General features: G+C 41.6%; 3 protein-coding genes across 3 annotated transcripts in view; 1 reads left to right on the forward strand and 2 right to left on the reverse strand.

Moving 5' to 3' along the window:
- Positions 1-9160: 9160 nt before the first annotated feature.
- Positions 9161-12601, reverse strand: LOC123798866 (disintegrin and metalloproteinase domain-containing protein 20-like). The gene has a single exon (XM_045807564.2). It carries the CDS (start codon positions 12340-12342, stop codon positions 10132-10134), a length of 2211 nt encoding a protein of 736 aa, XP_045663520.2. The 5' UTR covers positions 12343-12601; the 3' UTR covers positions 9161-10131.
- Positions 12602-20553: 7952 nt separating this feature from the next.
- On the forward strand, positions 20554-22716 carry LOC123799070 (disintegrin and metalloproteinase domain-containing protein 21). The gene has a single exon (XM_045807986.2). It carries the CDS (start codon positions 20554-20556, stop codon positions 22714-22716), a length of 2163 nt encoding a protein of 720 aa, XP_045663942.1.
- A 328-nt stretch (positions 22717-23044) lies between these two features.
- MED6 (mediator complex subunit 6) overlaps positions 23045-24625 on the reverse strand; it is a 114714-nt gene continuing 113133 nt past the window's right edge. The window contains exon 7 of the mRNA XM_087856069.1: positions 23045-23406. Within this exon, the coding sequence (XP_087712195.1) occupies positions 23347-23406 (60 nt within the window). The 3' untranslated portion in view covers positions 23045-23346. The remainder of the gene's footprint in view (positions 23407-24625) is intronic.

The raw sequence follows: 24625 nt of genomic DNA on the forward strand, positions 1-24625 counted from the left end.
CTAGGTGTGGTGGCTTTTCGGACTGCTTGGTTGGCGATCCCTTCTTTGATTCAGCAGGACGCCCTTCTGGACCTTTACTTTCCACTTCCTCCACAATTGTGTAAAGTCTAATTTTTAATGTGGATCACTTATCCTAAAACACTGATAGTGATTCTGCATCCCTGAATGATAGAGTTATTGTTATAGAATAGAAGAATACAACCTAAGGTGGGGATGTGGAATTGGTTCTCCACAGCATTCATTCAACATGGTTATTTAAATTATCATCGTAGGCCCTGGAGTCAAATATCTGATGCCATAGACATTTTAGTCAAAGCGTTTAAGGAGTGTGGGGCTAACTAGTTTCTTTATGTGTCCTAGAGATCCTGGAGAAAGAAAATGATGAGATCAGACTTTTAAATGTTTAGCACAAGGTCCTGGTACAAATATATATATGTCTAGGTATCTGTGTATCTCTCTATCCACCTAGCTCTCTAAATATCTAGATATTTTTTGACAAAAAAGTGGAATTCTACAATACATCATACTTTATGACTTTTTTTTTGCTTGCTTGTTTGGTTTGGTCCTGATAATAATACAACACAAAGACATTTATTCGTGCAGAAAAGTTTTTCTATAAATAGCTAAAAATGAAAAAATAGTTAAAAATCATATGAAGAGATATCAGACTCACATATTAAGGAAATAAAATTTTGACCATTGGTTTGTCAAAAGTTCAAAAAAATCTTCTAGTTATTCCTCATTCAGTAGAACAACAGAAACCTATATCTAAAACCCACTAAGCTAATTAATAAAACCTCTGGTATTGATTAGAGTAAAAATAGCTAAAAGACTGGTAGTATTCATTTCTGGGGAACAGGCTTTTGATTCAGTCCTAGGCAGTCATCACTTAAGTTGGTACTTCTGATTCAAGCAACTAAGCATATATTCTATTGTGCTATTGTGAAATAAGTTACAGATAGCATAACAAAGTTTATAGTAGAAATAAAAGTTTGTGGCAGATATAAAACAGAATTCAGAAGGAATAAAATGAAAAGTAAAAGTTCTTCTTTCCTCCAGCTTTATCAGTTCCACTCTTTAAAGGGAACAATTGAAGAATGAGTTTGGTATCATATGATTTCTCTCATCTACAGAACATAAGAACTAGGAAGATCAGTAGGGGAAGAAAGGGATAAAGAAAAGGGGGGTAATCAGAAGGGGGAATGAAGCATGAGAGACTATGGACTCTGAGAAACAAACTGCGGGCTTCAGAGGAGAGGGGGCGGGAGAATGGGATAGGCTGGTGATGGGTAGTAAGGAGGGCACGTATTGCATGGTGCACTGGGTGTTATACGCAACTAATGAATCATGGAACTTTACATCAAAAACCAGGGATGTACTGTATGGTGACTAACATAATATAATAAAAAAGTATTAAAAAAAAAAAAAGAAAACCCAAAAGACTCCACTCCCAGACTACTAGAACTTATAGAGCAATTCAGTAATGTGGCGGGATACAAAATCAATGCTCAGAAATCAGTTGCATTTCTATACACAAACAATGAGACTGAAGAAAGAGAAATTAGGGAATCCATTCCATTTACAATAGCACCAAAAATCATACATTATCTCGGAATTAACTTAACCAGAGACGTAAAGGATCTATATTCTAGAAACTACAAATCACTCTTGAAAGACATTGAAGAAGACACAAAAAGATGGAAAAATATTCCATCCTTATGGATCTGAAGAATAAACATAGTTAAAATGTCTATGCTACCCAGAGCAATCTACACTTTCAATGCCACCCCGATCAAAATAACAATGACATTTTTCAAAGAACTGGAACAAACAGCCCTTAAATTTGTTTGAACCAGAAAACACCCCGAATCGCCAAGGAATTGTTGGAAAGGAAAAACAAAGCTGGGAGCATCACGTTGCCGGATTTCAACTATACTACAAAGCTTTGATCACAAAGACAGCATGGTACTGGAACAAAAACAGACACATTGACCAATGGAATGGAATAGAGAACCCAGAAATGGACCCTCAGTTCAAACTAATGTTTGACAAAGCAGGAAAAAACATCCAGTAGAAAAGACAATCTCTTCAATAAATGGTGCTGGGAAAATTGGACAGCTACATGCAAAAGAATGAAACTTGACCACTCTCTCACACCATACACAAAGATAAACTCCAAGTAGTTGAAAGACCTCGATGTGAGACAGGAATCCATCAAAATCCTAGAGGCGAACATAGGCTGCAACCTCTTTGACATCGGCCACAGCAACTTTTTTCATGACACATATCCAAAGGCAAGAGAAACAAAAGAAAAAATGAACTTGTGGGACTTCATCAAGATAAAAAAGCTTCTGCACATCAAAGGAAACAGTCCAAAAAACTAAGAGGTGGCCCACGGAATGGGAGAAGATATTTGCAAATGACACTACAGATAAAAGACTAGTATCCAAGATCGACAAAGAAATTCTCAAACTCAATACATGTGAAACAAATAATCAAAAAAATGGGCAGAAGACATGAACACTTTTCCAATGAAGACATACAAATGGCTAACAGACACATGAAAAAATGTTCAAAATCACTAGCCATCAGGGAAATTCAAATCAAAACCACACTGAGATACCACCTTATGCCAGTTAGAATGGCAAAAATTGACAAGGCAGGAAACAACAATTGTTGGAGAGGATGTGGAGAAAGGGGATCCCTCTTACACTGTTGGTGGGAATGCAAGATGGTACAGTCACTCTGGAAAACAGTATGGAGGTCCCTTAGAAAGTTAAAAATTGATGTATCCTATGATCCAGCAATTGCACTACTGGGTATTTACCCCAAAGATATAGACGTACTGAAGAGAAGGGCCATATGCACCCCAATGTTCATAGCAGCATTGTCCACAATAGCTAAATCATGGAAGGAGCCGAGATGCCCTTCAACAGATGACTGGATTAAGAAGATGTAGTCCATATATACAATGGAATATTACTCAGCCATCAGAAAGAAAGATTACAGAACATTTGCAGCAACATGGATGGGAGGAGATTATGCTAAGTGAAATAAGACAAGCAGAGAAATACAATTATCATATGGTTTCACTAATTTATGGAACATAAGCAATAGCAGGGAGATCGGTAGGAGAAGGAAGGGAAGAATGAAGGGGGGGTAAACAGAAGGGGGAATGAACCACGAGAGACATGGACTCTGGGAAACAAACTGAAGGCTTCAGAGGGGAGGGCGGTAGGGAACTGGGATAGGCAGGTGATGGGTATTAAGGAGGGCATATATTGCATGGAGCACTGGGTGTTATACACAAACAATGAATCATGGAACACTACATCAAAAACTAATGATGTACCGTATGGTGACTAACGTAACACAATAAAAAATAAAAATAAAAAAGAATGAGAACAACAACCCTGGAACTTGAGGAGGGAATATCTCAGACCTAGGGATCTGAGAGGAACATTAAAGATTTTTATCTTTCAGAACTTCCACTGGAACCTTCCTCATGAAGGACATTGTCCTACTGCAGCTCTGCCAAGCTCCTGCAGGCATCTAAAATTCAACGAGCTACTGAGTCTGCCATCCCCTACGAGACAGCTCTGGCCATGATGTGACGACCTTACCTTTCCTTACCTTACTGAGAAATCTATTGGAAAAAACAGAAGTGGCCCCAATTCCTGCACCGTGCAAAACACCTGACAACACCTTCAGATGCCTCCTTCACCCCCACTCTATAGCTATCACTGATTCTTGGAGGTGGGGGAATACCACCTAACTGGTGGGGTAGACAAACAGGACAACTCGGAGAACTGTCTTTAGTGCCTGCAAACACAGGACTATATTAAATTATTTGAACTGAATGGAGAAACATCAGGCTTATCAGCTACTAGAAAATCATCCTGGAGGTACTCTCAAACTATACTCTCTGATTGACTTAAGTGCCATGTGAAAGGACCTTAAAATGGTAATCAACATTTTGGGGGCATTTTGTGTACCTCTGTGGTATAATTTTTGTGTATACCAGGCGTAATTGGCCTCTCACCTGAACACGTTCATCTTAGGGATGGTCCTAAGGGGTCTCCAAGTGCTAAGGAAACATGACCAGTAGGCCATGTAGCCCTCAAATGACGGCAGAGCTTTCTCCAAAATGAAGATACTCTCCTTCATTTGGGGATAGATTGCCAGAGAAATAATTGACTCACTTCTGCACATATTCAAGACAGCTTCCACACAATGCTGAGAAATTTGTTCCAACTTTTAGCTAAAGTGAGCAATGACACCACCAAAGCACTGGAAGACAAGAAAATCCACCAGCTGGAAATGTTTCCTGGGAGGGCCCAGAGGGCATCACCAAATCGTTAAGGAACAGCTGGGGAAAGGGACACCAGCAACCCTGAGCAGCTCAGTAGTGGCTCTCTTCTGGAAGACTGGGTTGATACTGCCACGGACCTGGACTCCGGCTCTCACTGGAAATGACAGAATTCCAGAATGGCAGGGGCCACAGGGCAGCATTGAGACATCAAAGGCAAAGCGTTTGTAACTAATGTATCATTGATCAGATTGGAATGTCCACCCAGGAACCTTTCAGCCACAGGATGATGTCTACTAGAACGCGATATTGCTGCAAGCGAGACAGAAGGGAATCCGTGAGGGCAAGCACGATCTGTGCGAGCAAAAATCTCTCAAGAACCATCCGCTAACCAAGATGCTAGCGACCGCAATGGAAAACCGTGACCCCCTCACCCAGTTGCCAGACCTGGGCCAGTTCTCAGACCCGGACCCATTGACTGAAGTGGAAGCACGAGCACCTCAAGCAGAGACTCTGAAGGCAACCATGCACGTATTCATAGAACCCATTCCCTCACTCCTTCCTCAAATGATACTCAGATCTTGGAGCAAAGGAACTACTCAGATCTTACCAGCAGTTCTCAGATACAGGGTCTGAGCTGCCACTGATCACGAGGCAGACAAATGTGATGGTGAAGGTCCATTAGCGTGGGGGCAGACGGAGGCAAAGTAACAAACTGATTGCTGGCACAGGTCCTCCTCACGACCTATGCCGTGCGTGTTGTCCTCTTCCCAGCTCTTCGCTGAAAACACAGCAGATCTACTTAGCAGCTGGCAGAATACTCTCATGGATTCCCTGACAGAGGGAGGCGGGCTCACCATAGCAGCAAAGGTCAAGTAAAAGCCCCTCCAACTGCCGCCTCCACCAACACAGGAGCAATATGCAAGTAAGGCAGTAACAGAGATCACGTTTACCTGAAGGACTTGAGAATGGTGGGCCATGTTTCTTCCCATTGCAGATCTTTGTGTGGTCCCTGAGAAAACCTTCCTGGTTATGGCAGTTGCTTGTTCTGTGACCTCATCAGGTCACCCTTCAGGGGAGTAGTCTACTACAGGCAGCACAGCTGATCAATTGTCTTCCCTTTGTGGCTGTGGGAAATTTGCCCCAGGCCATGGTCCTCTTGGGAAGCTCCAGCCAATGTCTGAGCACTGCGGCACAAACAGGGCCACTGCTGCCCAAAGTAGGAGGCTGTAAAGGGTCACTCTGCCTCAGGGGCTCCCCGCTGGCCTGGATGAACGGGATTCACACCTACTCTGATGTCTGAGGCTCTTCCAATGCGATCCTACCTTTCCTCTCTCCTCAAGCAGGAGAGGTATTGTGGCCCAAAGGCTCTCTTGGTGTCCTCGTACTCCTATCCCTTTATCTTTAGAGATGTTTCTTCCATGAACCTCCTGAAGGTCTAATCCTGTCCTGACATCTACTTCTGATCTGACAAAACAGCAAAGATGGGCTTGGGGCCATGCTCAGTCAACACTCAGCTGGCAAGGAGGACTCTCTCTTTCCCAGAGGAATGTGAAGAAAAGATAATCCCTAGCACAAGGTGGTCAGTAGCCCAACACTGTGCCCCTTGCAGACAGTGCCCTCCCTCCAGCCCCTGGCAACCACCAATCTGTTCTCTGTCCCCATTGTTTTGCCTTTTCTAATCGTCACATTAAATAGAGTCAGACAGTCTTGCGGTCTATGGGTCTGACTTCTTTCACTCAGCATAATCTTGAGATCCATGCACATTGTTGCATGAGTAACTGGCTCCTCCTTATTGCTGAGTAGCAGTCCATTGTGTGGCTAGACCACTGTTTGTTGACTCATTCACCGTTGATGCGCATTTGGGTTGTTTCCAGTTTGGGGCTATTACGAACAAAGCTGCTGTGAGCATCTGCATACAGGTCTTTGTATGGACCTATGTTCTCCATGCACTTGGAGAAACATTTAGAAGTGGGATCGCGGAGTGTATAGTCCAGTGTATGTTTACCTTGATAAGAAAGAGCCAAGGGGCGCCTGGGTGGCACAGCGGTTAAGTGTCTGCCTTCGGCTCAGGGCGTGATCCCGGCGTTATGGGATCGAGCCCCACGTCAGACTCCTCCGCTATGAGTCTGCTTCTTCCTCTCCCACTCCCCCTGCTTGTGTTCCCTCTCTCGCTGTCTGTCTCTATCTCTGTCTAATAAATAAATAAATAAAATCTTTAAAAAAAAAAAAAAGAAAAGAAAGAGCCAAACTACTACAGAACACTTATGAAAGAAATTGAGGAAGACATAAAAAGATGGAAAAACATTCCATGCTCATGGATTGGAAGCATAAAACATTGTTAAAATGTCTATACTGCCTAGAGTAATCTACACTGTCAATGCCATCCCTATCAATATACCATAGGCATTTTTCAAAGAGCTGGAACAAATAACCCTAAAATTTGTATGGAATCAGAAAAGACCCTAAATCACCAAGGGAATGTTGAAAAAGAAAAACAAAGCTGGGGGCATCACATTGCCTGACTTCATTCTTTATTACAAAGCTGTGATCACTGAGACAGCAAGGTATTGGCACATACAAAGACACACAGATCAATGGAACAGAATAGAGAACCCAGAAATGGACCCTCAAATCTATGGTCAACTAATTGTTGACAAAGCAGGTAAAGAATATCCAATGGAAAAAGGACAGTCTCTTCAATAATTGTGCTGGGAAAACTGGACAGCCGAATGCAGAAGAATGAACCTGGACCATTCTCTAACACCATACACAAAGATAAACTCTAAATGGATGAAAGGCCTCAATGTAAGACAGGAATCCGTTAAAATCCCAGAGGGATACATAAGCAGTAACCTCTTTGACACTGGCCACAGCAACTTCTTGCAAGACACATCTTCAAACGACAGGGAAACAAAAGCAAAAATGAACTTTTGGGACTTTATCAAGATAAAAAGCTTCTGCACAGCAAAGGAAACAGTCCTAAAAACTAAGATGCAACTCATGGAATGGGAGAAGATATTTGCAAATGACATTACAGATAAAGGGCTGGTATCCAAGATCTATAAAGAACTTCTCAAAGTCAACACCCAAAAACAAATAATCCAGTGAGAAAATGGGCAGAAGACATAACAGACACTTCTCCAAAGGAGACTTACAAATGGATAACAGACACATGAAAAAGTATGCAATACCATTAGCCATCAGGGAAAATCAAATCAAAAGTACCATGAGATACCATCTTACACCAGTTTGAAGGGCAAACATTAACAAGGCAGGAAACAACAAATGTTGGCAAGGATGTGGAGAAAGGGGAACCCTCTCACACTGTTGGTGAGAATGCAAGCTGGTGCAGCCACTCTGGAAAACAGTATGGAGGTTCCTCAAGATGTTAAAAAGAGAGCTATTCTAAGACCCAGCAATTGCACTACTGGGTATTTACCCCAAAGACACAGATGTAGTGAAAAGAAGGGGCACCTGCACCCCAATGTTCATAGCAGCAATGTCCACAATAGCCAAACTGTGGAAGGAGATGAGATGCCCTTCAACAGGTGAATGCATAAAGAAGATGTGGTTCATATATATAATGGAATATTACTCAGCCATCAGAAAGGATGAATACCCACCATTTGCATCGACGTGGATGAAACTGGAGGGGATTTTGCTAAGAACATAAGGAAGAGCACAGAAGACCGTAGGGGCAAGGAGGGAAAATTGAAGGGGGGGGAATCAGAGAGGGAGACAAACCATCAGGGACTCTCAACTTTGGGAAGCAGACTGGGGGTCTCAGAAGGGAGGGGGCTGGGTGGATAGGGTAGCCAGGTGATGGGTATTAAGGAGGGCATGTGTTGTGATGAGCACAGGGTGTTATACGCAACTATTGAATCCTGAACACTACATCAAAAATTAATGATGTACTATATGGTGACTTCTGAACAAAAGAGAAAAAAGAAACACCAAACTGGGGGCACTGGTGGCTCAGTCTGTTAAGTGTCTGCCTTTGGCTCAGGTCATGATTCCTCAGTCCCTGGATTGAGCCCCACATGGGGCTCCCTTCTCAATGGGGGCTGGAGGGATCTGCTTCTCCCTCTGCCCCCACACCCCACTCATGCTCTCTCTCAAAAATAAATAAAAATCTTTTAAGCAAGTAAAAAAAGAAAAGAAAAAGAAACAACCAAAATGTTTTCCAAAGAACTCTATAGTTTTCCATCCCCACCGGCCATAGATGAGACTTAAGTTGCTGCATATTCTCATCAGCCCTTGGTTTTGTCAGTCTTAACACCTTTTTTTTTCCATCCCAGTGGCTATGTAGTGGTATCTTAATGTGGTTTAAAATGTTTTCTGTATTTGAGACAGTCGACACACTAGGTTACATTACTTTCAGGTGTACACTAGGGTGATCGAACTTCTCCATACGCCCCCCCCCCCGTGCTCCCCACAACTGCAGCTACCATCTGTCACCACACAGCGCTATCACAACATCATTGACTAGATTCCCTATGCTGTGCCTTTTCTCCCCGTGATTTATTCATTGGTGGACGGTAGATACTGGTGCTGAGTGCAAATGCAGGAACACAGGTTTGACAAGGGCGTAGTAAACAGGGGCTCAGATCTGTCGTGGATGAAGATCCAGACTACTCTACCACATACGCCCCCTGGACAAGAAGGTAAGAGAGCTCCAGAAAAGACAGACAGATTACAACGGCACAGAGTGGCACCCTTGTTGAGTCTGTCTTGCCGTGTCTTTCCCCGTCCCTTTGGCGCTATTCTCACCTGTACTGCGTATTTTCCGAAAGGAATTGGATCTGAGGTCTGAGGCATTTACACAGCACGAATGTACCACATGCCCCTTATGAGACCCTCTTCTCCTTCTCTTGCACGATATCTGAAGCGACTGCTTCCGGTTTCCTTTTGTGTAAATTATTTCTCTGTACATGTATCAGACAGTCAGTTCCACCCAGTACTTGACTGACAGGCTGTGCTCAGGCAAGTCCTAAGATTTTAAATGTGAGTTACTGCGACTTCAGTAATCAGAGGCCTTAAGCAATGATGTATCAGTCAGTGATCCACGGCTCCTCCTGTGACGGTTTCATTTCTAATAAACACACCACGCCAAACTCTTTCTACTGGAATACCTCAGGTTTAGCATAGCCCAAGAGTAATAATGAGTAACGGCACGTATTAAGTGCATCACATGTTCCAGGCCCTTCCTGGGTGCTTTCTTTGGATCGATACAAAATCCTGGCCAAGTGCATTTCATCTCCCAGTGTAGCATGGACCTTGAAACTCTCACGGCCTAAGACCTTGTTCAAGAGTGCTACTTGGCAGGCGGTAGATCTGTTTGCACCCCTGGGCCTTGACGGAAAAGTTCTTACTGTCTTACCGTATCTTCCAACTGTCCCTTTGAATGCTATTTGTTTACCAGGAGCAACAAAATGAATAAGTAACAGAAATCTAGTATATAACCAATTGGGAAGTGGTCCAATAACCGGTTAAAACAAGTGCATCCCAGTGCAAACAAGATTTGCTCCACGGGCATCTGTAAAACACCGGAATCCACATCTTAATGTATTGAAGAGTCTCTACTTTCATCTATAGGAATAGGAAGACTATGACTAGACAGGAAATGTTACATAAATTTAACCCCGCAGACCTCAAGTTAAATTGGCAAGTGATTTTATTTTAGGGTGACAACCTCAGAGTAGCTTTAGGATTATGTAATCATTGGAGTGATTCTCGTCATTTCTCCCAGTACATGCCAATACGATTTTCTCCTTCTAGCGCATTCCAGTCAGTATTTACTTACGTGGAGGTAATTTTGCTTAGTTAGTGTCTTCTTCCTTCTCTTCTAAATGATGAAAGGCACCAATGATGCCTGAAGTCAATAAAGCAAGTAAGCGAATAATCAGTAGAAGTAATGCATGGTTCATATTAAAAATTATTTTGGCTCGAAGTCCATATTCTTTGTCAGGTGGAGGGCCACTATCTATACTACCACCTGCTCCCCTCTCTTCACAAGATGGGGGTTTCCAACCTCTCATACAGTGACAATGTTTCTTGTTGTTACACACCCCTCGGAAATTACATGTCTTGACATCGCAGTCAAACCCCAGGTCTTGAACAAAAGTACAATTCTGTTGAAAACAGTATCTTCCTGGGCCACATGTGGCTCCATCCACGACAAGCCCCATTTCTGGCAGATCTGTCCCATGGTGTGCATCGTATCCAAAGCATAACTCTTCCTTAACATCACGTACTATTATATGACGAAACGTAGTGTGGTCACCTCCACCAGGAATTTCTTCGACACCACGACAGTGCAGCAATCCACAAAGAACATCATCTTCTTCACATTTCACAGGTTTTCCTCCTCCTCGTATCAACTTCACCCCACAGTTCCCAAATCGGTCACCTATTACATTCAATTTTTCATAGCATACTGGTGCTGCATCTTTTATTTGGTAGCCAAAGAGGGATTGGCACTGCATATCACGATCACTGCAGTTTCCTCTCACGCAGACAGCCAATGCTGAACATGGGGTTCCATCCTGGGTGTAAAAGTCATTAGGACAATTATGCGATCTCCCATCACAGTATTCTGGGAGATCACAAATACCAAGCATATCTCTGCAAAGCAATCCGGGTTGAGCATATTTGCAGTTAACACAGCAGGGTCCTCCATTGCAATCACTGCCAAGGGAGAGGATACAATTGCTCTTGCAACACTTATCTGTAGAGCACTGTTTTAAGGAGCCACAGTCACATTCTTCCTTCTGATCTACAGTCAGGTCACCACAACGACCAGTTACATAAGGATAATTGGTGTACGGTACATGTGGTATGCTCAAACAAGGATCCCAGATAGTGAGCTTGTGATGTATTCTGTCGTAGGTACAATTGCTCAGCATATCCAAGAAATCAGGCTCAGGAGCCATGAGGCAGTGCTTTCTTCGAAAGCATTGACAACCGGGTTTATCATGCTCGATGCCCAAATTATGAGCTAGGGCATGTGCTCCAACAGACGCACACCAAAATATGTGATATCTTGCCATATATACATACGACACACCCCAGTTGGGGTTGCACACTCCATCGTGGTGGCCAAAATATGAGGCCCCATAGAGCTTATCTCCTGTAAGAAGCATTGAAGTATCATGAGGAATATCTTCATACCAACCCCAGTATTTCCACACACCAAAATGAGACATGAGACCTGCAATACTTGCGAATTCATACAAATTCACCTCATCATGTCCCTCCCATATGCACAAAACACGTATGTTGATATCTAAGAGAGTTGGTTTGTAGATGGTATGTATTATGTTGTTGAAAATCACTACATTCTCTACTATACGTGTGATATTAGTGTTCAAAGCATATAATGAGCTAGCAACTGTGTAGTGGATTTTTAAGTATTTCTTATGTGGCCACCACAAATACACAGGGGCTGCTCTAGGAGTTCCGGCAAGGACTGCCTCTTCGTATTCTTGATTTGTATCTTGCTCTTCAATCGTACACCTTTCAGCCTCTGACGATCTTCTTTCTGACACAAGCAGAGAAACCACATGCTCAAATTCGGAAGAAGCCTCCAGTGGTTTTATTTCATAAGTGAAGTCATCCACCTGCAGCATGCCACGCAGACCCCCGTAGCAGGTGTCCAGTGTGCCCATGGAGCCGGGAACCCCTTCCAGGTAGCAGTAGTAGTAGCAGTCTCGAGGGACAAAGGGATAGTCATCCTGCATGGCGCCCTGGTCATTCTCGGTGATAACAGGAAAATGTCTGGGCAGCAGGTTCTTCTTGATTTTCATGTGAAGCACATGTCTTTGGCCCCTGAAGTGAATCTTATAGGAGAGCTGGCCTTGTCTCTCAGTTCCACCCACCCTGTGGGACACCTTCCTGGGGATCACAACCTCAGAGGAAGTGAAGCGCCATCCTGGGAGGGCCTGGGAGCAGCAGGCTGGGGACAGGAGTAGCCAGAGCAGTGGCAGCCAGTGATCACCTGTCAAGTGGGCCCAGGCCCAGGCTGGCCCCATGAGTGAAGGAGCCTGTGACCACAGAAGATGCAGTTGGGTGGGAGGTAGGCAAGATGATCCCCCAAACAGCAACTTTTCTAGCAGTGGGGTCCTGCGGAGAGCAGAGAGGGACTGGGGTCACAGCCTTCCCAGGGAGGGGGTGGGGAGTTATTACCTAATAATGGTGTGCTCATCAGGGGAGGCTGTGCTCAGTGAGTTGGGCGTCCTAGCACAGGGGACCTAGGGAAGAGAAAAAAACGGGAGGAATTGGGAACAGTAGTGTGTACCGCCACTCTGGAAGATAGTATGGAGGTTGCCCAAGAAGTTAAACATAGAGCTACCCTCTGACCCGGCTATTGCATCATTGGGTATTTACCCCAAAGACATAGATGTAGTGTAAAGAAGGGGCACCTGCACCCCAACGTTCATAACAGCAATGTCCACAACAGCCAAAATGTGGAGGAGCCACGAGGTCCTTCAACTGATGAATGGATAAAGAAGATGAGGTTGATATATACAATGGAATATTGTTCAGCCATAGAAAGGATAAACACCTACCATTTACATCGACATGGGTGGAACTGGAGGGGATTATGCTAAGTGAAATAGGTCAAGCAGAGAAAGACAATTACGATATGGTTTCACTCATATGTGGAATATAAGAAATAGCTCAGAGGATCATAGGGAAGGGAGGGAAAACTGAATGGGAAGAAATCAAAGAGGGAGACAAACCATGACAGACTCTTGAGTCCAGGAAACAACCTGAGGGTTGTAGAAAGGGAGATGGGGGGCGGGGAGAAGGGTTCATTGGGTGATGGGCATTAAGGAGGGCATGTGATGTGATTAGCACTTGGTGTTAAACGCAACTAATGAATCATTGAGCACTATACCAAAACTGTATGTTGGCTAATTGAATTTAAAATTTTTAAAAAAGTTAAAAATAGAACTACCCTATGACCCAGCAATTGCACTACGAGGTATTTATCCAAAGGATACAAAAATAATAATTCAAATGAGTATATGCACCCCCATGTTTATAGCAGCAATGTCCACTATAGCCAAAATATGGAAAGAGCCCAGATGTCCATCAATTGATATATGGTAAAGAGGATGTGGTGTGTGTATATGTATATATATATATATACACACACACACAGAGAATGGATTATTAATCAACCATCAAAAAGAATGAAATCTTGTCATTTGCAATGGCGTGGATGGAATTAGAAAGTATGCTAAGCAAAATAAGTCAGTCAGAAAAAGACAAATATCATATGATTTCACTCATATGTGGAATTTAAGAAGCAAAACAGACGAACATAGAGAAAGGGAAGGAGACATAAAACAACATGAAAACAGAGGGAGGCCACCCATAAGAGAACTATAGGGAACAAACTGAGGGTTGCTGGACGGGAGGTTGGTGGAGGGATGGGGTAGTTGGATGATGAGCATTAAGGAGAGCAGTTGATGTAATGAGCACTGGGTTTTGTATGCAACTGATGAATCACTAAATTCTACCCCTGAAACTAATAATACACTATATGTTAACTAACTTGAATTTAAATAAAATCTAAAAAAAAAAAAAAAGACAGGGATGTCTCTACTTTTGCCTGGATGAATGAAACAGTTTATGAAAAGGAACCTCCTAAGCAGATGTGAGAAAGTGGGGGAGGGACAGTAAACAATCCTCTAGGGAACAAACTGAGGGCTGCTGGAGGGGAGGTGGGTAAGGGGGAGGAGTAACAGTGTTATGGGCATTAAGGACGGCACTTGATGGAATGAGCACTGGGTGTTATATGCAACTGATGAATCACTGAATTCTACCCCTGAAACTAACAGTGCACTATACATTAACCAAATTGAATTTAAATAAAGAATTAAAAAAAACCCCACAAAACACGAACGATCCTGGTATTGTGCAGCTGTTCTCCGCAAACTCAGGACCTTAACCCACAGATTTTTTCTTAAAAGATTTTATTTATTTATTTGACAGAGATAGAGACAGCCAGTGAGAGAGGGAACACAAGCAGGGGGAGTGGGAGAGGAAGAAGCAGGCTCATAGCGGAGGAGCCTGATGTGGGGCTTGATCCCAGAATGCCAGGATCACGCCCTGAGCCGAAGGCAGACGCTTAACCGCTGTGCCACCCAGGAGCCCCTTAACCCACAGATTTTATTTTTATTTTATTTTTATTTTTTAAAAAATATTTTATAATAATATTTTTATTATATTATGTTAGTCACCATACAGTACATCCCCGGTTTCCGATGTAAAGTTCCATGATTCATTACTTGCGTATAACACCCAGTGCACCATGCAATACGTGCCCTCCTTAATACCCATCACCAGCCTATCCCATTCCCACCACCCCCCACCCCTCTGAAGCCCTCAGTTTGTTTCCCAGAGTCCATAGTCTCTCATGGTTCATTCCCCCTTCTGTTTACCCCCCCTTTCTTCTTCCCTTTCTTCTCCTACCAATCTTCCTACTTCTTATGTTCCATAAATGAGTGAAACCATATGATAATTGTTTGCCTGATGGAATCCCTGGGGAATTCTACCAAACATTCAAAGAAGAAATAATATCTATTCTCCTGAAGCTGTTTAAAAAAATAGAAACAGAAGGAAAACTACCAAACTCATTCTATGAGGCCAATATTACCTTGATCCCCAAACCAGGCAAAGACCCCATCAAAAAGGAGAATTACAAACCGATATCCCTGATGAATATGGACGCCAAAATTCTCAAAAAGATCTTAGCTAATAGGATCCAACAGTACATTAAAAGGATTATCCATCATGACCAAGTGGGATTCATCCCTGGGATGCAAGGGTGGTTCAACATTCACAAATCTATCAGTGTGATAGATTATATCAACAAGAAAAGAGTCAAGAACCATATGATCCTCTCAATAGATGCAGAAAAAGCATTTGACAAAATACAGCATCCTTTCCTGATTAACACCCTTCAGAGTGTAGGGATAGAGGGTACATTCCTCAATTTCATAAAAACCATCTATGAAAAGCCTACAGCAAATATCATTCTCAATGGGGAAAAGCGGAAAGCCTTTCCCTTAAGATCAGGAACATGACAAGGATGCCCACTCTCGCCATTATTATTCAACACAGTACTAGAAGTCCTTGCAACAGCAATCAGACAACAAAAAGGGATAAAAGGTATCCAAATCGGCAAAGAAGAAGTCAAACTGTCTCTCTTCGCAGATGACATGATACTCTACATGGAAAATCCAAAAGAATCCACCCCCAAACTACTAGAAGTTATAGAGCAATTCAGTAATGTGGCGGGATGCAAACTCAATGCTCAGAAATCAGTTGCATTTCTATACGCGAATAATGAGACTGAAGAAAGAGAAATTAGGGAATCCATTTCATTTACAATAGCACCAATAACCCACAGATTTTATAGAGCAAAGGGCAATTATCTAAAATTGTGCCATCTGTGCACCAGAGGAAAGATCAGAAGGCTTCCCATATTCTGGTCAGGGCATACATTAACCTACACAAGACCTGGAACTTGGAGCCCCAAGGGAGGTCATTGCAGGCCTATGGACAGGATAAGGGCCAAAGATGGAGACAGTATTGTCAGCACTCCTACAGCAGATTTCTGAGAAATCCAGCATGAATAGAAGAAACTTTTTCGGAGAGGAAATAGAAAAGGACCGTCATTAAAAATGCTTCTACTTAATAGTTATAGAGCTCTGAATCTGCTGGTTAAATTAGCAGGTAGCAAGATTCATTGGCCAAGAATCCTTTTAAAATAGAATCTACACAGAGTTAGCAGTAATATTTTACTGAATTTCTATTCTGCGTAATATTTATGTAATTAAAGTCATCTTATAGATTATATATTTTGCCAAATACTGTGTCATAAATTTTCTAGCAAAAGATTTCGAGAATATTTTTCTCAAAACCATAATTTAATAGGAGATACAATTTTTAAAACTGACATATAAAACAATATGATAGCAAGATTATAAACTATAATAAAAAGTACTGAATATGGTAATTATAAAGGGAAGTATAGTATATTAATGTTGTCTAGTTTATTTAGAAAATATTTGATACTCAATGTAGAATTTGATCTTGACCTACAAAGTTACTATATAATTCAGTTCCATTGTGAAAAGTGATTACACAGTCTAGGCCAACACAGTCGCATGAGCCAAATCATGAAGCAGAAATGAAGCTACAGTGTAGGAGGACATAGAATGGAGCTGAGGAGGCTATCCAATTCTAATTATATCAAAGTTGTATAGAAATCAGGGAGCCAGAGCAAGATATCCATGACAGCCAATTGTTTCTGAAGCGGAAGATCCTTGTTGCTAAGCAACTAAGTCTAGAACTTTGTCCCCTCAGAGATAAAATGAGGACGGCTTCTGTGTTCCTTTCTTATGTGAGGTCAACTACCAATCTGTGCTCATTCGTAAGTGTGGTACAAACCATCAAGAAAGAAAAAGCCAAGAAAACAATGTTTCTTCTGCTGGTAAGTCATCTGTCAAGTTTGGCTCTCTGCACGAGTTGACACCCGGAGTAGAACGTTGGATATGTGAAGTTTCTTAATTTTTGTTTCGTCTTCCTTTTTGAGCATGGGTGGGTGGGGGGTAAGGTGCTGCAGATAAAGTGACTAACTGTTCCAGTTTGCCTTGAGTGCAGGAATTGCCGGGATGTGGGGCTTTCAGTTTTAAGACCAGGACAGTCCCCGGTAAACTAGAATGAGTTGGTTACTCTAACTGCCAATAAGGAACAGATGAAATAGAGTTGAAAGTAGGGAACATTAATAGAATCAGTCTGCATGTAGGTAAGAGATGTGGTATGGTACTGAATCTGGAGAAGGATCACTTTTCTGCTGGGGATGGGATATGGAGTGGGATAGAAGAGAGGTAGAAATGGCTGTGGGTTCAGATAGGTGTGTAATGGTAAAAATCCTAGAAAGCGTTTTGTCTTTAGATTTGGCATCACTACAGATATAGATTTTTTATTGTGTCGAAGAGTAAGAAATCCATTTTATATTGTGATCCAGTGGCCACACATACACAAACACCTCCAAATTTTGGCACCATATGTATGAGTTGCTAAGGAATTTCTAGGAATGTCCTCTGACGTTTTTATTCAGTTTTTTAAAAGAAAAAAACTGCAGGTCAGGACCCATTACATTGATTTCATGACTCTCTAACAAGTCAGATATTGGTGACAGACAGATGGGAAAACAGTGCACATAACATGATGGGGTAAGAGGGGAGATGCACAGGTAGAGGTCTTTAGGAATCTGAAATAGCTGTAGGGAAAGGAAGAGTTGATAAAACATGTAGAGGAGCACTGTTGTCTATTTGGGGATTCCAACAATGTTAGAGAATATGGATTTTTAATGACATTACTTCAAGGTATTAATGGAGAGGGATGTTCCTTTAGGAGTTTGGGTCTCTGAAATCCTAGGAATAATATAATGAGGACAATGAGTATGGCTCAAAGATTCTTTGAAGAATTTTCCCATTGTTGTCTGCTCTCAAGATGAGCTTTAAGAAAAAATTAATGATAGGACATGGTTTATAGACTTTAGCAGCCTTCTCTACAAGACACTATTTCTTTTTTTAAAAATATTTTATTTATTTGTTTGATGGAGAGAGAGACAGCCAGTGAGAGAGGGAACACAAGCAGGGGGAGTGGGAGAGGAAGAAGCAGTCTCCTAATGGAGGAGCCTGACGTGGGGCTCGATCCCAGAACGCTGGGATCACGCCCTGAGCCGAAGGCAGACGCTTAACGACTGCGCCACCCAGGCGCCCCATACAACACACTATTTCTATTGGCTCTTCTCACTTTCCAGCCTCCCATCCACAACAATTTCCACTCCATAACAAATAACAAACATACAAAGAAAGCTACCGAGAGAAAATTTGGAAGTTAGGATCTCACCCAGCTCAGAAATCTGTGTTCTTGGAAGTTTTCATATAGTTGAATTTGTCTATGAACTTTGCTGTTCCCTTGTGAGCTATTTGCATCTTGGAATAAAGTGCCTATCCATTAGATGGATTCAAGCTCTCAAGGCAGATTAACGTTAAGGACATTGTTCAGGTCAACATGTCCTCCCTATCTACCAGCACAGCAAATCTAGAATAAATAATAAACTTAAATAATACATATCAAAAAGGAAAAGATGAAGCCTACTTAGTTGACTAAGTCTGTGATTGAAAGGCAATCAGAATGTATTTTCAGCTGACACTATACATAAATGAGGAAACTCAGAATATTAGGGATGTGTAAATGCAATGTCCGGAAGAATGAAGAAAAGAGCAATAAAACATAGGAGGGTCTAAAATATCAGCTGACTTCTGGTCTCCATTTCTTAGGGTGGGGAGCCAGGACAAACCATTCCAGTTTTTCACACACATTGTTTTGAGATTTTTTTCCCCCTGCAGTAATGTATGGTAGTTTTGATATAGAAGTGGAAAAAGTACGTGACAGAATTAATCCAGGTTTTGTTCTGTTTGTTTGAAAAAATTCAGCCTCACAACTTGTTATTGGTAACAAAATAATTACATAAATAATTGAATTTCAGAAAACTTTTGTCAAGTCTTTTATATAGGAGTTATAATATTTCAGGGCATTTCAAATTTTCCTGTGTAGTGGCTAATTTGAACACTCTTGTATTGATGACTTTCATAAATCGCATTGCTAAAAACCTCCCAAGGGTTTATGGAGGTCTATATACTAAGAGTCCCTAAATCATAACCTTTATTAGCCTTAGATTAATCTGGTTCAGATCATATTATAATGGTCTGATTGCTTGTCTGTTTTCCCACAAACTCAGTGCTTCTTAGTCTCATTTTTGTCACTCAGTTGAGACTAGATGAAGTCTAAAGACACTCTCCTCAGCAAAAGGGCACAAAACATTTAAAAATATTAAGTAAAATCTTACAGGCCCCTTAAAGCTCATTCTTGCTCATACCACAATTTCTGAATTTTTTCAAACAAAAATTATCAAAACTAAATTGGTAATTTATTTAATGCCCTCTATTTTTATTTTAGATCCCTAGTATCTAGCACAATGTCCTGTACTTCATATGCGCCAAACACACAAATACTTGTTTAACGCATATAGAAATGCGTAAGTGTTGCTAGCCACAGTGCATGCCAGGTACAGAAATTACCCACTGTCAAAAGCTGTTGGTAAATATATTTGAGCAAACACTAAGAATTTTCCCTGGCAATCCTAAAATTCCAGGCACTCTGTGACTCTGCCCCAAGAAGACAAGTGTTCCTCTTCCCAAGCCTTTAAACTTTATAGATTCTCATTTTCTTTTCATGAGGCATTTTCTTTTGTCTGATATTCTCTTACAGATAAGTGTTGTTCTCCCCATTCTTTTAAAAGATGCCAGCTTTTTATGAATCTTTTTCCTCTTCTAAAAATAATAATCAAATACAAATACATTTAAAGTAGCATTCATCTATAATCCAAGTACTCCAGCACCCTCCCCGCCCTTTTTTTCATTGTATAAAGAACTATACTAGGCATTATAGAGCATACTAAAATGAGTTAAAATCATAAATCCAGCACTCACTGTCCTTGCAGTCCAGTAGAGTAAAGAAGGCGAATACAGCCAGGAGACAAGTAAATAACTTGCGGTAAAGAATAAAGCAAATAATAAGACCAATGCTAACTGACATAATAACTGTGACTGTTTTGGATCTCTCCAGTTTTGATAGTCAAAAAGGGCAAGTATCAATAGTTATGCAGGGGCAACAGTCATAAATCAACATGGTCTTGGGCAGCTTGAGATATAGAGGCGTCCTACTCTAGTTTTGCTTTAACTTTTTATTGTGGAGACTTTCCTACCACCTACATGGATTGAGATAATTGTATAATGAAAACCCAAGTACCTATCATCCGACTTTCACAATTATCAACACATGGCCAATATTGTCTTATCTACTATACCCCTCTAAATTCCCACCTCCATTTATTGAAAGAAAATCCAAAGCATTTTCTTAATTCATTAATTGCTTTTTTGCCATTTGATTCTTTCCCACTTTCCTTACCCAATCCCACCACCTCCTCACCTTTTTATTTTCACTTTTAGCACTGCAGCTCTGATGCCCAACTCTGCCAGGACACAGATCCTTAAAGGTCAGCTCTACACAATGACCAATTTGGAGCAGCCAGACCAGCAGTGCCTCATGCTTTTTCTCTGGACAGATGGCTCTGTAATGGCAGCTCCATAATGGTGGCTGGTGAGGCTGAGGTGCTCATGAGAGTCGTTCTCCTGCTGTTCTGGGTTGGAATATCTCTGTCCCCTTCTGGCTTCTCTCAAGCTGGGCCCTTCCGATACCTCAGATCCCCAGAAGTGGTGACCCCCATGAAAGTGACTGGTAGGGGCAGAAGTGCAAAGACTTCAGGCTGGCTCTCCTACAGCCTTCAGTTTGGGAGCTGGAGACACGTTGTCCATATGAGGGTCAAGAAGCTCTTGGTTTCCAGACACCTCCCGGTGTTCACACACACGGACCAGCATGCCCTCCGCCAGGATCAGCCTTTTGTTCCTGATGACTGCTACTATCATGGTTATGTGGAAGGAATCCCTGAGTCCATGGTTGCCCTCAGTACCTGTTCCGGAGGTTTTCGGGGAATGCTACAGATTAATGACCTTGCTTATGAAATTGAGCCCATCAGGTACTCTACCAAATTTGAACACTTGGTTTATGAGATAAACACTAATGGGACACAATTCCCGCCTATGAGATGTGGCTTAACAAAGAAGGAGATAGCACTCCAACAGCTGAAATTTGAAGAGGTTAAGAAGTCAACTTTGAAACAAAATTCTAATGATAAATGGTGGACCCACTCATGGTTTCTGGAGCTGGTTGTGGTGGTAGATCACAATTTCTTAATTTATTCTCAAAGCAACTTCTCAATGGTGCAGGAGGATGTATTTCTTGTTGTCAACATAGTGGACTCCATTTATCAACAGTTGGGTACTTATGTGATTTTGATTGGGATTGAGATTTGGAATCAAGGAAATATTTTCCCAATGATAAGCATAGAACAGGTTCTGAAGGATTTCTCTCAGTGGAAACAAATCAATCTTTCCCAGCTACAGTATGATGTTGCACATTTTTTCATAAAAAATTCACTTATAAGTGTACTTGGTATAGCCTATGTTGCAGGAATATGTCGTCCTCCTATTGATTGTGGGGTTAATAATTTCCAAGGAGACTCCTGGTCTCTTTTTGCCCTCACTGTAGCCCATGAGTTAGGCCATACTTTGGGTATGCAGCATGATGAAGAATTCTGTTTGTGTGAGCAAAGTGGTTGCATCATGAATGCTATCAGAGTACCAGCAGAGAAATTCACCAATTGCAGTTATATAGATTTTACAAAAACCACTTTAAACCAGGGATCATGTCTGCACAATATTCCACGTCCAGGGGAAGTCTTTATGTTGAAGCGCTGTGGGAACGCTATAGTTGAAGGAGAAGAGGAATGTGACTGTGGATCTATAAAGCAGTGTGAACAAGATCCCTGTTGTCTGTTGAATTGCACTCTGAGGCCTGGGGCTGTTTGTGCTTTTGGGCTTTGTTGCAAAGACTGTAAATTTGTACCATCGGGGGAACTCTGTAGACATCAGGTCAATAAATGTGACCTTCCAGAGTGGTGCAATGGGACATCCCATCAGTGCCCAGAAGATGGATATGTGCAGGATGGGATTCCCTGTGGTGACAATGCCTACTGCTATCAAAAGAGATGTAATAGCCATGACGAACAGTGCAGGGAGATTTTTGGTGAAGGAGCAAAGAGTGCATCTCAGAGTTGCTATAAAGAAATCAACTCCCTAGGAAACCGTTTCGGCCACTGTGGTAGAAATGGCACAACATACCTAAAATGTAATACCTCCGATATCTTTTGTGGGAGAGTTCAGTGTGAGAATGTGAGAGACATTCCCCATCTGAGAGATCACTCTACTTTGCGGCAAACTCACATCAATGGTGTCACCTGCTGGAGTATTGACTATCATTTAGGAATGGACACACCTGATGTTGGTGAAGTAAAAGATGGCACCATGTGTGGTCCAGGAAAGATCTGCATACACAAGAAGTGTGTCAGTTTGTCTCTCTTGTCACAAGTCTGCCTGGGTGAGACCTGCAACATGAGGGGGGTCTGCAATAATAAACATCACTGCCACTGTGGCTATGGGTGGTCCCCACCCTATTGCCTGCACAGAGGCTATGGAGGTAGTGTTGACAGTGGCCCAGCATCTGTCAAAAAAGTTTTCTTGCTACTAGTTGTGAGTCTTATTTTGTCTGTTTTGTTTTTACTGTCAACTGCTGTATTTATGTACCTTAGAAAACCTTTTTGCCCCAAGGAGACTAAGGCTCAGTCTTCAGGTTAGGAAAATGCCTCTAATTTAATATCCCATGCATAAGTTTTAGTCTCTTGGCAGTGGAAATGTTACTACATGCCTGAAGCTGAGGACATTTCTGACAGTATACAGAGAAATGCAGGGACCTTCCCTTTTGTCAGTATCAGAAACATCAGAAACATTGCCATTAAGCAAAGGTAATTCCTAACACCTTCCTATCTACTGTTCATTGTTTTAAGCAGCAAATAAAGCTCCATTTCCTCCAAATTAGTCCTCTTTCTGGTTTTTTATCTTTTTGTTTTGTTTTGTTTTTTGTGAGCACAAATATGACTCATCAGAAAGGCAGGAGACAGGCATCTGAGGATCCAGACTTCATTTACTTCCAAAATAACTTCTCAAAGGTCCAGAAAATGTATTTCTTGTTGTTGACAAGAACTTCCTGTTCCAGGGGCGCCTGGGTGGCTCAGTCGGTTAAGAACTTGATGTTCCATTTATCAGCAGTTGGGTACTTATGTGATTTTGACTGGGACTAGGATTTGGAGTCATGGAAATGTTTCCCCAATGATAAGCACAGAACAAAGAGACTGCCAAGTTCAGGGAACTCTGTAGACATCAGGTCAATAAATGTAACTCTCCAGAGTGGTGCAATGGGACATCCCATCAGTGCCCAGAAGATGGATATGTGCAGGATGGGATTCCCCGTAGCGACAGTGCCCACTGCTATTAAAAGAGATGTAAGAAGAAGAAATTACTCATATGTTTCTAACATTCTGCTCCAAAATCTGAAAAGGGAAATGATAATAATGTTTATTCCACCCAACCTCTTGGGTTTATTTGATAACCAAAAGAGAGAAAGAAATGAATTTTTGTTAAAGTGTAAACAAATTGTTCGTTTAATAAAAACTCCTGACCCTATTCCTTCTGTGCTTCCTAGCCAGTGTTGTCTGCTCTCTTTGCTTTAATTTGGCAGTTTGGGTATGCTTGTGAGGTATTTGCTTTGAATATCAGAATATAATCTCTATGAGGTCAAGGTTGTTTTTATCTGTTTTGCTATTATATCCCAATACCTAGAACAATGTCTAATACAGAATAACTATTTGATGAATGAAGTAATTAATTTGAATGGATTAATTGCATTAAATTAATTAGGAAAAGGAAAAGTAATACTTTTGTCTTTTTTAATTAATTAATTAATTTGTTTTAATTCCACTAGCCAAGGTATAGTACAACCTTAGTTTTCCATATAACATTCAATGATTCGTTAGTTGAATATAACACCCAGTGCTCATCATATCGTGTGCCCTCTTTAATTCCCATCACCCAGTTACCCCATCCCCCCACTCACCTCCCTTTCCACAACCCTTAGTTTGTTTCCCGGAGTCAAGAGTCTCATATGGTTTGTCTCCCTCTCTGATTTCTTCCCATTCAGACAAATTGGGGACAAAAACTGGGCAGTACTAAAGGGAGCTTATAAATGCACATATTTTAAATATTCAAAGCAGTTCTCGCTCAAAATTCAACTGTGAATATTTAAAATATGTGCATTTATAATGTTCCCTTTGGTACTGCCCAGTTTTTGTTCCCAATTTGTCTTCTCCTCAGTCTATTCTCAGTGTTTTTGGAAATCCTTTCTCTTGAAAACACATGTCTAATCAGACACCTTCTGTATATGGTCCAGATAACTTCCGAATGCCACTCTTTGTAAATGGAGTCAAACAACCTTTCTGATATCATTTTCCATTGTGCTCTGCACATGTTGCATCCTCTGGCTATTTTCTATTTTGAATACTTGGCTATGTCACGACTGCACATCTATACATGTAATTCCCATTCCCAAAACAAAATGCTGTTTACCACCTTCCCCCATTCCCTTGCCCTAGGAAACTCCTATTTTTCTCTCAGTAGAGGTCAAACATCTTATCTTTGGAAAAGCATTTCC

Source organism: Ursus americanus, chromosome 26 (assembly GCF_024610735.1).
Source record: "Ursus americanus isolate L20-20 chromosome 26, mUrsAme1.1.p, whole genome shotgun sequence".
NCBI lineage: Eukaryota > Metazoa > Chordata > Mammalia > Carnivora > Ursidae > Ursus > Ursus americanus.

Excerpts from the sequence above, each read along its gene's own strand:
- LOC123799070 (XM_045807986.2), top strand. The coding sequence starts at position 20,554 with ATGGTGGCTGGTGAGGCTGAGGTGCTCATGAGAGTCGTTCTCCTGCTG.
- LOC123798866 (XM_045807564.2), bottom strand. The coding sequence starts at position 12,342 with ATGGGGCCAGCCTGGGCCTGGGCCCACTTGACAGGTGATCACTGGCTG.